This window comes from Lampris incognitus, chromosome 17, assembly GCF_029633865.1.
Source record: "Lampris incognitus isolate fLamInc1 chromosome 17, fLamInc1.hap2, whole genome shotgun sequence".
NCBI classification, from domain to species: domain Eukaryota; kingdom Metazoa; phylum Chordata; class Actinopteri; order Lampriformes; family Lampridae; genus Lampris; species Lampris incognitus.
In genome coordinates, this window is record NC_079227.1 from 25,591,787 (window position 1) to 25,607,361 (window position 15,575).

Below are 15,575 nucleotides of genomic sequence, written 5' to 3' on the forward strand. Positions count from 1 at the left end.
AGTACCTTACTGAAACTCCAGTGTTTGCTGCCTCTGATAAGCCCTGCGGTAATCTCACACACGCAGCGCTGGGAGCTCTCATGGGAATCGCCGGCTAGCTGCTCCAGGTGAGGCCACAGTAATGGCAGGAACACATCGCCATAGTTACGGAACAGGCCCTGTCAATCAAATGCGCCACAACATGAGGTGTAAGTCAGTCAGTTCGCACAAGTATGTGACAGATAATCTATTTTCCATCGATTTATTTATCTCTATCGATTTGTTCTGCTGTCTTCAATACCTCGTCTTTGCTATGATTTCTAGTATCGTCCTACATTTGTTCCTCTTATTTGAGCCACGCTCAACCTTTTCCTATACTTTGCTCTTTGCTGCTGCACTGACCTGATTTCCCCACGAGGATCATTAAAGTTTAATTCGTCTAGGTGTTTGTATGGTGCAGAGGAATCAGGACCCGTTTTCTATGTCGGCCGAAGAAAGACAAATTACTCTCAATCCTTTTACCCCAGGCAAACTGTCATTGCTCTGACAGAAAGCGAATGATCGCAGCGATGGACAAAACAAATTTCAGAGCATTAGAAGGGGGGGCACTGCCAATTCTCTCACAGTATTACATCCTTGACTAGAAGGGGTACACTGGTGTCAGTTCTTGTAAAGCGCATGCCATTTTCATTACAGCTGCCTTCAAGGTGCACCTTGAAGAGACAGAAACGTCGAGGGCTGAAGCTGTCGTTTCCCTTACGGTCCTCCAGAGAAAGAAACTCCATAAGTTGGTCCACAAACTCGGGATCAGAGAAATATTCAAAGATGATCTTTTCACCCTGTGTGAAACAAACGCATGTTTGAATGAGCCAAAGACAAAGAATGGTGGAAACAAGGTACTGAGGTCAGTGTGATTCCAGTGTTCACTTGCGTGTGTTTGTGTGTGTGTCTGTTAATGTGAAGTACATGCACGTACCTCACTCATCTCCTCATTTGGCAGGTTGTCTTCTAGCTTTTCTGAAGCTGCATAGATCATCAGTTCTCTGAATGGAGAGGGAGACAATGAAGAGACTGCTGTGATGGCTGTTGTGATTTATAGATAGCAACACGCAGAAATATGGATGGATAGATACTGTCTTCACATAAGTAGCGAGGATAAATGAATGATTAAAAAGTCAGTTAGTCAGCAAGCCTTCCAGATACGAGGACAGTCAAACAACCAACCGGCTATACATCAAAATCTTTTATTTAGGCCAGGCGGTAAATCAGGCAGTCAGTCTTATCTGGTCCAGTCGGTAACAGGAAGTGAGATTGCTATTCAATAATTCAGCTATCCAGCCAGCTGGTCAATCACCCAGTTTGGAAGCCCTTCTTCCAGCCATTTATCGAGTTAAACTCACCCTGGGTCTACACTGTCTAAATGTGATGCGTTTGTTTGCATTTAAACCATTTCTGTTTTTTATCCGCATGGTCAGAAGTGTAAAGTCAAGGGCATGAGCACTGAACAATTAATACTTACTACTACTTTACAACAACTACCACCTTGTCAAGAAGCCGAAGGCAAGTTTCCATTGGTGTGGCCAATAAAGGAAAGAAATGAATAGAACTAAAAGAAAAGAAGAAAAGGTGTTGGCAACCGTAGACCCAACAATCGACAGGTTTTTTCTACCTATGTTGTCTTGTTGTCGCTCCTAAACTTCCCTGTTGTATCATGAAATTTTTGATATGAAAAAAATATATATATATCGATTCATCGGTTGTTTGAAATCATACATCTAGTGGACTAAGCACTGCTTTTTATGTGCATACGGACAAAATAAATAGACCTAAAGTATAAAAAAAATGGAGTAGATAGCACACCCATGAACCAGTGGAGACTTCCACCAACACAGATCCGGTACTGATGAGTGCTGATTAAAATGAGCGCGCATCTGTTGTGAGGGGAAAAATGACTAAAAATATTTGAGCCCGACAGTAAGCCACAAAGTCGCCACACACCAAATCACTGAGCCATTCAATCACTCAGTTGTTTAACTATCTACTCAGTCAGCCAGCAGTCATTGAGTTGAGCAGTCACTAAATCAGCCAGTCTTACCTTGGCCATGAGTAGTACCCCCAGTGAGTCTTCTCCACATAGGTTTGGGAGTCCCACTGTTCCTGACTTAGAGGTAGATTGTTGCTGTCATACTGCAACCAGCGATTCCCCTCACGGTCTCCTACACACACACCCACTGCATCGTCAAAGCCACCTACACGCACACACACACACACACACACACAAAACCAAACGAGCACAACAGAACAGTTTTTCAGATTGAAGTGTGTGTGTGTGTGTGTGTGTGTGTGATTGTATTCTTCAATTTGTGCGATCTGGCTTTAGATGTGGTGGTTCTATAGCTGTTGAAAAATGGTCACCATTTCTGACAAATAAAAAATTATAAAAAGCATTTTGATTTCAGTCATTTTTCATTTCAGTGCATAGCGGACGAAAAAGAAATCTCACCTTATTGCTATCCTAAAGTGAAATTACACTTGGCCCATATATCAGGATGAAAAAATTGGAAGTGAAAGCTGCTTTTTAGATGGAACTTAAACTGGTGTGAGTCACTGACATCCAGGGTAAAAACTAGGAGTCCAGATGCGATGATTGTTTATTGTGTGTTTAAGTCTGTACTCACTGATGTCTGACGGCTTCACAGCCACCTTGTTTTGTGGTCTCTTCTGCTGTTTCAAGATGCCGGCAACAGCTGAGATTGCCACCTACAGCAGGACAGAAATATAGCAGAAAAGCTTACGGGAGACATTCCTATTCTTTTTACCACAAAGCCACAATCTTCAATTGACAAATAGAGGTCAGCCAGTCAAGGTGAGACACCTCTCCATACCTTTGCACTTTCAAACTTGAAGAAAAAATATAGAAAGTCAATTTCTACAAACGAAAATCCAAAATGCCAGAAGCTGGTATTGCATAACAAAGCAGAACGTGGTACAAGCAGTGCCTTTTCAATTGAACACATTGTGTGGTACAATAGTCTCTAACATTCGCTAGCAAGCCAAGAAAGCACTAAAGGTCATTAAATGTCTGATAGTTTTTCCTCTTTTCAGTCATTTTGTATTATTTCCAGGAATCTATGGGACACAAAATTAAATCTAATTTTAGTCTAATTTTATTTTTCCGCCTTTTTCCACCCTTTTGAATGAAACGGGCTTTCACATTTTTCCACAGAGAAACTATTCACTACCATGACTGGCTGCCTGACCGAGGACTGACAAACTGCATCTGGCTGCAAAGGAGTTGTCCAGGTCAATTCTGATTGATTTGTTCGGTCCTGTAATTTCTTTCTGACAGAAACCCTGGAAAAATTGCAAGTAGTGCTATGCCGAGTTTTACCAGCATATAAATAACGTTTAATATTGCTCCATTCATATCAAAACAGGGCAGATTTCTTTCTCTAGGACTCCTTTTAAGGTAAAACTGATACCGGCCAGAGAGTTGAAATTCCATTTAAGCTGCTACATGCCGTCATTACCAAGTCACCTTGGGTTTATTTACTTTAATACTGGACTAGAGATGTGGGGAACAAAACGTGGGTTGGACTACATTACAACTACAAAAGACTTCCCTTAATTGAAGGCTAAAAATTAAAGCTGGACATAACACACACACACACACACACACACACACACACACACACACACACACACACACACACACACACACACACCATTTCTAGTGTCAGTTTGCCACAAACCTTGCGTATGCTGATGGAGTCGTGAGTGAGGCTCTGTGTGAAGTAGAGGACAGCATCGGAGGGCAGTGGATGGTCCTCTCTAAGCTGCAGAGACAACAGGTCTGTAGCCATATGTTCAAACTTCCATGGCCTGAGACCCAAAGACAGACAAAAATGCACACACAGCAGCTTAGAAACACACATACATACACATACACACACACACACACACACACACACACACAGGGCTAATTTGCTCAATTAGTTCACTTACAGTATAACACATCCTGTCCAACTGCGCAACAGCTGCAGTTTTACACAGTACATTTGCATTGTAGGTACATTTACAGAGATGCAGACAATAACTTACAGGTCTCTGTCTTCCAGGCAGTCCAAGAGATCATTGACCAGCTTCTCATATTTCCTGTGGAAACAAAAATGGGCTTTAGTCAGTAACAATTTGCACATACAGAATGCTAGCCGACTAAGTTGCAGAGGTGGAAAAACCCGGTCCAGAAAGTAAAAACCATAACCGTGTTTTTACTCCATCCATGTATTAAACCAGCTGATTTGGGAAACTAGCCAGTGCAATCTGACGGTTTAATACACGGATGGAGTGAAGACACGGTTAGGGTTTTTACTTTCTGGACCAGGTTTTTCCACCTCTGCTAAGTTGAAAGCTACAATATTATTATTATTAATGACAATAACAATAATAACACAAAAATAATAATAATAATAATATTATACCTTGCTGCAACCAGGTTTTTGATTCGCTGACGCTGAAGGCCTTCCTTCAGTTCCTCCATAGTGGGAACTTCTAAACAGGGGGTTGGATTTTTAGACTTTGCGATTTGATTAGCTACGTCTACACAGCTTTCTGATACCTGGTTAGTGAAAATAGTAAAAAAAAAAAAAGAAAAGAAAAGAAAAGAAAAAAGAACAGGATTAGAAAGACATTGCAGTTAAATCAAGTTACTATATAGTGTGTATCAGCATGTGCGGCTGTGTGCACGCGAATGTTTGCATGTCACTCACGGTGAGGTAGATGCCAATGGTATCGTGCAGGCGGTGGATCTTGTCTGTGATGTCATCAAGCAATCGACCAATGGATGGCTTCTCTAGTGTCATGGATGGGGATAGGCCACAGCGGACCAGGGCAGGCCATACCTGACCGATAGAGTCCCAGTCCCTTGCACTGGCCAGGCACACACCACCATGTAAACCCAGCAAACAGTATAGGGCACCCTATGCAGCAGAAAAATGCAAACACGCATAAGCATACAGAAAGTAACACAAGATAAGGACATAAGCAAGCCTTTCCTAACTTAAAACACACAGAATAAAAGTGTGGAGACTTTGACAGATGCTGGACGGGCAGCACTTCAAAGAACAGGACAACAGACAGCTATGGACTACAGTAGTGGTAGTAATATTGTAGACGGAGGCATCTATAGGCAACAAACCCAGAAATTTGAGTTGTGTGCATTGTGAGTTGCGAGCATGTGTGAGCATTCAAATGTGTGTGTATATGTGTAATATATGCCACCTTGAACTGCTGTTGGGTGCCGGTAGTGTGCTGTGGTGAGAGCAGCTGAAGGATTCTGGTAGTCAGATCTTTGTGGGCGAAGCTGTACATTCCTAATGCAGTCATCAGCACAGTCTGGGCCCTACTACGTACCTGTAGACACAAACACGCATGCACAATGCATGCACACGCGTGCACGCACGCACACACAAAATCAGGAAACAAGACGTTGTAAAGCCAAAACACCTTGCAAGAGCTGCAGTAAGGGAAGTGCATGGATTATCACAAAATAAAGGCAATGAAAGAGTTAACGTGTGAATTAATGAATGTGAACGAGTGTGCGTTACCTGACTGTATGTGCTGGTGGACAGCAGTAACAGATCACAGAGCAGCTGCTGATGGATCACTTTGTATTCACTGCCCTCTACCACCAGCTTCCTCATCTAACAGCACAGGAGCAGAACATTATCAAAACGCACATGGGAAAAACGAAAAGGCGTCCATTTACTACGCTCATTTCATGCAAGTGATTACACTGAAACCTTTCGCCTCACTTCTGCATAATCAATGTTGGTGCGTTGAAACCAACCTCATGCTGCAGTAGGACTCTGTCCACGAGCAGCGCGCGGATGTGCTGCTTCTTCCCGTGAAGCTTCAGCGAGACAAGAGGACACAGCATTACTGGACTGCAAGCAATGGATGGAAATAAACAGTGTCGGAAATCAGAAGTGGCCTGTTTTTTGTAAACGCACCCTGTTTTCCATTGACTTCTTGACAAGAGTGAAGCTTTTCCAGCGGGAGTCGAACTCCTTCTTGTGAGTGCCTCGGAAAAGCAGGAGATCATTGATAATCTGTGGATGGACAGTTAGACGGACAAACAGAGACACAGACAGACACACAAACAGACAGGAAAGAGAAGGACAGACAAACATGATAGAAAGACAGTTAAGCGGACCCAGAGCACTGGGAGACCCTTAGGAGGTCCACCACCAATAACAAATAACATCTCTTCCAAATATGAATAATGGAAAAAAAATCATAAATTTAGGAGTGAGGACCTTAATGATGACGAACAGTGACTTCGTGTCATCCTCTGAGTGTTTCAAAATGTGATCTGATCGGGACAGACCAGACAAAGACACATTGTGCATTACAATCTCAAATTCACCAGTTAAGAAGGAGTTAGGGACAGGAGTGGTGCGGCGTTAAAAATCTTATAGAGACTCACGTAGCAGCAGTCTTAGGGTTTGGCAGATGGACTCTCTGTAGTTCTCCCTGGAATCATCTGGAAGGGAGGAGACACACAGACAACCCATATGGAATACAGAATGCATGATGAGTGGTAGCAGTGCACTCACCAAACACCTGGGTGAGTGAATGTGTCTACGCATGTGTTATCTGTGTGCATGCATGTGCATGTTTGTGGACATTTTTGCTTGCATGTGTGTTCTCACCATAGTCAACGCCGATATGTAGCTTGATTTCTGTCAAATGCACCATAGAGGGTATGCTGAGAACAAACAAAAAGTGAGGAAGAACAGAACGTGAGAAGCCTACTTATGCCGTGGTAAATAAGAAATGTGTGTGTTTCTGTGCTTATATGTGTGTGTGTGACTCACAGGTCAGGTACGTGCGGTCCATCCAGAAGGGCCAGCATGCTTCCAGCTCCTAGAAGGCAGTGCTGAACTATAGCTAGACTCTGCAATAGCTCCTCCCTGTGGACCACATTACACATTACAGTCAGCTCAAAGCCATGAGTGTGTGTGTGCGCGCGTGTATGTATTCTTGATAAGCTAAATTTGTGAGGACCTATTTGAGTTTTTAATCATATGAGTGAGGATATTTTTTCAAAGTGAGGACATTTACGCCAGTCCTCATTTCGTCGATATTCTATTTTGGGGTTTGAATTTGGGTTTAGGGTTAAAAGAGATGGAAACGGAAGATCTGCTGTGGCGATCCCTAATGGGAGCAGCCGAAAGTAGTAGTAATAGTAGTAGATTAGGGTAAGATTAGAGTAAGGTTTAAGGTTTGGCATGTAGTGCTGATGGTTACGATTAGAGTTAAGGGCTAAGGAGTGTATATAGAGAATGAGGGTCCTCACAAGTATAAATAAAACAAATGTGTGCATGTGAGTATGCGCGCAGGTGTTTTCGTACCTATGTAGCAACACACACTTTCTATTGCATCATTACAACACCCTAAAACATTAAATCTCAATGCTTTTTATGGCTTGTGTCAATTCAAATCCTGTCCGATCCTTTCTAATTAAAGAGTACCCTTCTTCCACCCTGTATCCCTTGTTTTCTGCGGGCCATATGACACCAGCAGTGTGAGCTAACTTTGAAAAACATTCCCCTGACCTGCTCATCGACTGATTTCCAGAGACGTGGTCCTTGATTCGCTGGAGCTCAGGTTGCAGAAGGCAGGACAATAGCTGGAAAACAAAGTTCTCTTCCTCCCGACCTGGCATGTGCCAACAAACCCCTAATGCCTCAACATCTCCTGCCCTGCCCCAGTCCTAGAGAGAGAACAAGAGTTTGTGTGAAATACAGAGCAGTTTTATCAGTACTCTCTGCAGAGCCGTTACTTATTCTGCTGTTATATGTTTGCTAATAAATACTTTCATAGCTCATTGTCCCCCTTATGCTGTAAAAATGGAAATGAGGCTTTGCTGTGCCTTTTGAACCCCTGACAACCAAAGACAAATAAGAGAGAGGGTCAACTAGGGAGTGACAGAGAGGGAGAGAGAGGCGGCACCTATTGCTATTGTTGTTGTTTGATATCATAATCATTGTTGTTGCTGTTATTATAATCATTGTTGCAGTTGTGTTGTTTTACATGCTTTGGCAATATGTACAAAACGTATGTCATGCTAATAAAGCAAATATTGAACTGAATTGAAATGACAGAGAGAGAGAGAGAGAGAGAGAGAGAGAGAGAGAGAGAGAGAGAGAGAGAGAGAGAGAGAGAGAGAGAGAGAGAGAGAGAGAGAGAGAGAGAGAGGACACATGATGGAGAGGCAGAGAGAGAGAGGACACATGATGGAGAGGCAGAGAGAGACGGAAACAGAGACAGTAATTTACAGAGCAAGAAGGAAAAATCATCACGTTACTACTGCTTAACAACTAATTACAGCTGTGTGACAATGACGGCCGTGTGTAGAAATGTGCCGTTACCCTTATGGGGAGGTCAGTGTCGAAGCCCCCAGCAGTGCTGCGGTATTCTGTTGGGTAGATGAGGGACAGCGAACGTAGTGTGTGTTCCAGCAAACCGCAGGCGAGCGTGTATGCTCGTTTACAACGCAGACGCACACACACGCACATGATCCGCTCCAAATCCCATTGGTATTTCAACAGCTGTTCACCGTCCACACGTGTTACCTTCACACAACACGCACACACACAAATATGCATGTTAATGTGTACTGTATGACACAAACTCATTTGAGAGCTGTCTTGCATCCTGAGGTTCGTAAATCACAGCAGCTGGCTCACCTCCAACACCTTCCCGGGGGTAATTAAATGTAACAGGCAAGGTATTGACATGTTCTGTTTAATGAATAACTCTTCTGTATTTATGACCCCGCTGGGTGCGGCAGCCATAGTGGCCTCTCTTCTCACCTCGGAGAGAAGCTGGAGGTTCCACAGCAGCTCCTTGTCTAGCTCCTCTTCATTCAACAACTCCTCATCTGCACACATAAGCAGGACGAGACACACACACACACAGTTACATAGATAAGTCATGCATAGCTTACAGAAATTTTAATTGTCAGTTTTCTTTGCAGGTGTTTGTATTTAAAGTTTGCCTTTACATTTTTGTCTAATAAGTCTTGTATGTGTCATATGGGTCACATAGAAAATACAATTTTTTTTTAAAAACTACAGAAAGACATGGACCAGCATACAAGAATTTTTCCTTGTTAAATAAACATTGACAGAGACCAGTTCTCATGAAGCCCATTTGGTGTTTTAGTGATTAATTTTAAAAATCCACCAGTTTGTTGGGATTCAGCGCCACGGTCTACAAAATCAAGACACTAAAAGTCGATTATCGAGTTAAATGTGTCGTCCCTTGAAACTGGAGCTTCCATTTCATTTACTAAATTGACTGAATTGGTCAAAGTAATTGGACAACTCCGCACATCAAATTCTACGGGACACACATTTGACCAAACACACCACAGTAGTCTGACGTATGCACTAGAGGATGCTACACACACATTGGGGTACTGACTGTCAGTGATGTGGAAAATGATGCTGCAGCAGTGTGGGACGAACAGACGGAGAGACTCTGCAGGGTGACACTGCAAACACATACACACGCGCGCGCGCGCGCACACACACACACACACACACACACACACACACACACACACACACGATCACAGACATGAATGCATGCCAACACACCCAAAACCAACATGCCCAAGTGCAAAACACAAGCATGCATAAATGATAAGAACGAGGCCTAATTCTAACCCAGAATGAGACAAGCAAAGCAATGAATTTTAAAAGAAAACCCCAGAGGGCGTAACCCAAATTTTAGGAAACGTTATTTCAGAAAAATGTCCACTTGAGCGGAATAAAAACTTGAAAAAGAACTTGGAAGTGAAACTGAAACGTGCCTTTGGCTGCAGCTCAGCAAACATTCAACACTAAACCAATCTACACAAGCACAAACACATACCTTTGCTGCAGCCCTGCACATGTCAGCCACCATCCTGCCGGACACACACGTCTCAAAGATGTTTGTGGTGGCAAAATTGTATAACTTCTCTAGCGCCACCTGATGTGAAGATGATGTGTAAAAATGTCAGCTGATGTAAGGATTTTTTATTGTATGTTTGTGCACGCTGTTAGTAGTGAGGGTTAAGATTAGAGACTTAATGAACTTTGTATGTGTATGTATGTATGTGTGTGTGTTACCTTGTATATGTCTGTGGAGCACTGCGTCAGGACAGTGCTGACAGTGGAGGAGAGGCCCAGCTCCACCAGGCTCTCCAGCTGGGTCTGGGTATCCGTCTCTGTCTCACCTCTCGTCTGTTCTAGGGTACTGCTGTCAATCAGAGCAAAGCACCTGCGCACACCCCCATAGGCACAAATGTACACACACACACACACACACACACACACACACACACACAGAAATTAAACAAAATGTTCACACACTTGTCAAAAAACACAACTTCACAAACTACTCTTTGAAGAGCAATTGCACTTTTTTCTTTTACTTTTTGTGCATGACTGGCCTATTCAGCAGTGTGGACTGAGGCATCACAAACAGAAACAGACAGATTCCAACTTTCCTTGCCAATGTGACAGTCTGAATATTGGCCAATACCTGTCTAGAAACTGGAGGACAAAGTCTTCAAACTCGGCCGAGGCAAAGCACAGATCCCTCTCCATCTGAGTAACAGAAGAGAATTATGGAGTATTCATATGAGGATGCTTATTTTTGTTAATGTCTTTACAGTGGAGTTGGTTTTGATTTTAAATAGTAAAATATTAACTTTTAGAATGTTATAGGCCTTAATCCAGCTTACATGTTTGAGTTTTGCTTTTCTTTTATGTAACATGTAAAAAGAGTACACAACATAAAGAGTAATATATATATTTTTAATTTTGACCCCCCCCCCCCCCGTTTCTCCCCAATTGCATCCGGCTCATTACCCCACTCTTCCGAGCCGTGCTGGTCGCTGCTCCACCCCCTCTGCTGATCCGGGTAAGGTTGCAGATACCACATGCCCCCCCGATACATGTGGAGTCGCCGGTTGCTTCTTTTCACCTGACAGTGAGTAGTTTCACCAGGGGGACGTAGCATGTGGGAGGATCATGCTATTCCCCCCAGTTCACTCAATTTCCCCTCGGGGATAAATAAAGTATTCTGATTCTGATTCCCCCTCTCCCCTGAGTAGGCGCCCTGACCAACAAGAGGAGGTGTTAGTGCAGCGACCAGGACACATATCTGCATCTGGCTAGGGATGCCCGACCATGCCGGAGGAAACATAGGGATTCAAACAGACGATCCCCATGTTAGGCAACGGAATAGACTGCCACGCTACCTGGACGAATACTTCTTTTCTTTTTTTTAGATTATTTTCTTGGCATTTTCTGCTTTATTTTAACAGTGACAGTAGAGACAGGAAAGGCAGGGGAGAGAGGGGATGTAAGGACTCAGCCTTATGTGGCACGCGCTCTACCAGGTGATCCATCAGGGCGCCCCAGAGTAATATATCTTTAAATGATGGAGCTGTCATTTTGAGATAAAACTTAACAAAGGGCTAAAAAATTCATTATCATACAACCCATTATCTGTGTACCTCCGTGAGTTCACTGTGTTGAGAGGGAGCAGAGGAGCAGTCCACTAAAGGCACCAGAGTAGTGAAGGTGGCAATAAACTGGAATGTTATCTGGACAAAGTGACATAACAGAAAACACATTAGAAGCTATGACCTGATTTACATGTTTTTCAGTCAGCTGCAGCCCAGTTAAAATATACCAGCAAGCTGGGGGCTTATAAAATGGACCATCCCCCGAGCTCTCAGGTGAGTTTTATAACTTCATCTAACTATAACACAACTATACTCAGCTGATTTGTAATTTTTAGAGATTTTTGTTGTTGTTGTTGTTGTTTAGATTGAAGGGATTTATTAATCAAGTCTGGCATGGAGAGCACATGTGCATAAACTAGAATGGAAAAAATAATAAATATCCAAATTTAGAGTACTGGTCATGGTTATATCAGGCATTTGTTTATTTGTCACTTTGTGTGTAAAGTCCTTATTAAGTTGTTAGTATTAACTAATGGGATGTAAACAAGTGATTTACAGATTTAAGCTGCACCATTCAAATGTATGGAACACTGTAGCTAGTAAAGCCTTGGTAATGTGTGCATCTAGGCAGACATCACAGCAGCCAGCCAATCAAAAACCATTCACATATGTAAATATGTAACTACGTAACTGCCTCACAAGCTGATGTTGGGCAAAGATATCCACATCATCATATAAATTAAGGGGAAGCAGCCAATTGCGTAAATTGCGCTGATGATGAACATGTTCTGTTTTCAAATAATAGTTCCAAATGGTCAAACCCTGCCATTTTTAAATTTGTAATTTGTGATATTGGGCTATACAAATAAAATTGACTAGATGTTGTTTAGATAGGTCTATTATTGTTATTGCTGATGGCTTGATAAAACATTAACGTTCTCCATTTGCTAACGCTAAAATGTACACCTTTATATATATATATATATATATATATATATAAAAGCAAGAGTGTATGTTTGTATGTTCGCTTAAAACTCCAGAAATACTCATTGTACACCAAAAAGAAAGGTATCTTTAGAATCAGCAATTTCCAAGGATTGCACAGTTCGAAAAATATTTCAAAAACCATGTAAAAATTTTGATTTATTTGTGAAAGAGGCATTCCAACGATGCTTTGTGGAGACTTCCGGCAATCACATGTATCATATCATAAATTACCCTATATTTCATCATCGATTATATCGTAAAGATCAGATCGTGTTGGTTGTTTTGGTGACAACATTTTCTCCAGACAACGCCGGGTACCTCTGCTAGTTTAGATGATAGTTTTGATAATTTAGTAACCAAGAACTTAGTAATAACTAGTAGGAGTGGTGAAACCCTTCTTTAGTGAGGTGTAAAGTCTGACTTAGTAAATACTGATGTGACAACTACACTTAGTAAGGACTTACAAACATTTGGTGCAACCATCCCCAGAGGTGTAAGAATTAGTCCATTACCCACCATGCACTTGCTGAAGTCATTGGGGTCCACCCCAGGCAGGGAGCCCATGAGGAGTGGGATGATGTGCATGCGGCCCTCTGGGTAATGGTTGCCAGCTGAAACCAGGCTGCGGGCCATGCCAATCATACAACTGAGCGTGGCAGTGAGGGTGTGAGGCTCCGTCAGGGTCTCCATTGCTACATAGGTTCTGTGTTGATACAGATAAAAGCAACACACAACTTTCATGTAGGCTGTAGCTAAGATTAAGTAAGAATGTGCTCTGTCGATCTATTATGCACACAATTTTTCAAACACAAAGCCCTAACTGGAAAAAGAGAAATCAGAAACTCTTTCTTGCACTCAACGCTGAAAAGTCAGTCAGTCACAGAATATTATTTCCCCCCAAAAAAGATACTTCAACCAGCGGGATGAAATATTTACACTTGTTTCCATTACTGTTTCATTTGCATCTGGAATTTTCTAGAAGAAAGTGCCTATAATGCGAAACAAGTGAGAATAGGTCAGCTCACTCCACTAGTATTAAGTAAATCATATTGAAAACCTCAAGAAAACTATCAAAGCAAGCTGAAGGGAGTTAAGTGAAATGATTTTTATCAAACACAAGTTTTGCTTAGAGAAAATCAATTTTTAACACTTAATATTGAATTAGAATTCACAGACATTTTTAGCGCGCACACACACACACACACACACACACACACACACACACACACACTCCATCTTACTTCTCAAGGACAGGCGGTATGGTGAGTTCTGGAGAGAGAAGAGCCAGGTTCTGCAGAGCGTAGGCTGCGTCCATACTGCCTGTTTTACTGCACACCACCACCGGAGGGCAGCCAAACACACACACACACACACACACACACACGCACGCACACACACGCACACACACGCGCACACACACACACACACACACACACACACACACACACACACACACACACCACACACACACACACACAGATAATCACTGATGACCTGTCTTCCTTCAGGTTAAGGTCATTCTGTTGAAGGCCTGTGTGTTTATACCGGCAGTGTTCAGCATTAAAGTGACACAATAAGGTTTGATCTGGTCACACAGTTTAAATTCAAATTCCACACTTGTTGGCTTTCAGATTTTACATAACAGATAGCAGGCTGACTATGACCATTGTGTGGAGTAGCAATGCCAAAACACACCTCAGTTTAATGACATCTCCTATCAATGATTTGACTTTGACGCTATTTTAAGTTTGCCTCTTATTTTGGCTGTATATAGTCAGTCCTTGCGTATGTATCTGAAGATTGTTGTGTTGTTATTCTATGTTAAGTACACTGAGAGAGCCATGAAACCGGAGTCAAATTCCATGTGTGTGCAAACCTACATGGCCAATAAATTTGATTCAAAACAAGTAAAAATGTTTTTATTTTTTTCAACGCAGTTTCAAACCGAATAAAACCCATCTCAACCAAATGTAAAAATGCAAGGGAGAAATCCTCAGGAGCAAAAACAGTCAGTGGTAGCGCTGGACATAGTTAAGGTGATTACATGCATTTTTACATTGGACTGAAACAGGGTTGGATCTGGAGTCCCTTATCTGGCCATGAAAATGTATGTCACACTTTAGAGATCTATTTCAAGTCCTCCAGGATGCAGTACCTGAACATGGCCAGTAGGGCGGCACCAATGAGGCTGCGACTGAACTCCTGCAGGTCTGCATCCGACAGCCTTTGGGTCTCTGGTACGGCCACAATCCAGCTGGGGACAGCGTGGCGCTCACGGTGGACCCGACGCACAACGCTAGCCGGGAGTTTCTGGAGCAATCGCATCAGCCGAGACTGTGGACACGCACACAAACAGACAAAAACACAACCAAAGTTATCGTCATAATGTGCAAGCAGATCCGCGATTTTATTATGTTGTCTGGCACTTATGAGTGTCCTCATTCTGCTGTTGTAGCAGTGAGCCAGGTTCTGAATGACAGGTTATTCATCAAACCATTGTGACACCAACCTGATGAAAATACCTGTGTGCGTGTGTGTGAGAGAGAGAGAGAGAGAGAGAGAGAGAGAGAGAGAGAGAGAGAGAGAGAGAGAGAGAGAGAGAGAGGAGAGAGAGAGAGAGAGAGAGAGAGAGAGAGAGCGCGATAGAGAAAGACAGAGGGAGACGTACCTGCCAGCGTCCATGATTGGATGGATGGTAAAAGGAGGCGATGCTGTTGAAGAGACATGTCAATTCCTTTTGTGCGGGGTTCCCTGGTCCTCCCTACAGGGCCACAACCAAGACAAAAGCTGTTGCTAAGAAACATTCCTCCTTAGAACATTTTGTAAAGCCAATGAAAAACCACAAGTAGGTTTTTTTTTTGTTGAGTATTTATATGTGGAAAGAGTCAATGTGTACCAGCAGGGCAGTGATCCACAGCACCAAGTGTCCAATGTCATAGGAGTTGGTGAGGTATCGTGGTGCTACCATTTGACTGACCCCAACCGGCAGGTTCAGACTACGCAGGATCTTTGTAAAGATCTACACACACACACACACACACACACACACATACGCACGCACGCAAGCACGCACACACAC

At 42.7% G+C, this 15,575-nt stretch overlaps 1 protein-coding gene across 1 annotated transcript in view; it reads right to left on the minus strand.

Annotated features, from left to right (window-relative positions):
- Positions 1–15,575, minus strand: part of psme4b (proteasome activator subunit 4b) — a 35,907-nt gene that overhangs the window by 12,400 nt on the left and 7,932 nt on the right. The window contains 30 exon segments of the mRNA XM_056296980.1: positions 6–158; positions 693–818; positions 956–1,022; positions 2,075–2,228; positions 2,658–2,739; positions 3,732–3,861; positions 4,081–4,134; positions 4,461–4,597; positions 4,749–4,958; positions 5,260–5,391; positions 5,586–5,681; positions 5,828–5,890; positions 5,991–6,089; positions 6,297–6,352; positions 6,467–6,523; positions 6,693–6,748; positions 6,858–6,953; positions 7,599–7,756; positions 8,415–8,618; positions 8,859–8,926; positions 9,472–9,541; positions 9,925–10,023; positions 10,164–10,314; positions 10,579–10,643; positions 11,558–11,647; positions 13,013–13,199; positions 13,738–13,824; positions 14,652–14,830; positions 15,165–15,257; positions 15,393–15,515. Of these exon segments, the coding sequence (XP_056152955.1) occupies positions 6–158; positions 693–818; positions 956–1,022; positions 2,075–2,228; positions 2,658–2,739; positions 3,732–3,861; positions 4,081–4,134; positions 4,461–4,597; positions 4,749–4,958; positions 5,260–5,391; positions 5,586–5,681; positions 5,828–5,890; positions 5,991–6,089; positions 6,297–6,352; positions 6,467–6,523; positions 6,693–6,748; positions 6,858–6,953; positions 7,599–7,756; positions 8,415–8,618; positions 8,859–8,926; positions 9,472–9,541; positions 9,925–10,023; positions 10,164–10,314; positions 10,579–10,643; positions 11,558–11,647; positions 13,013–13,199; positions 13,738–13,824; positions 14,652–14,830; positions 15,165–15,257; positions 15,393–15,515 (3,342 nt within the window).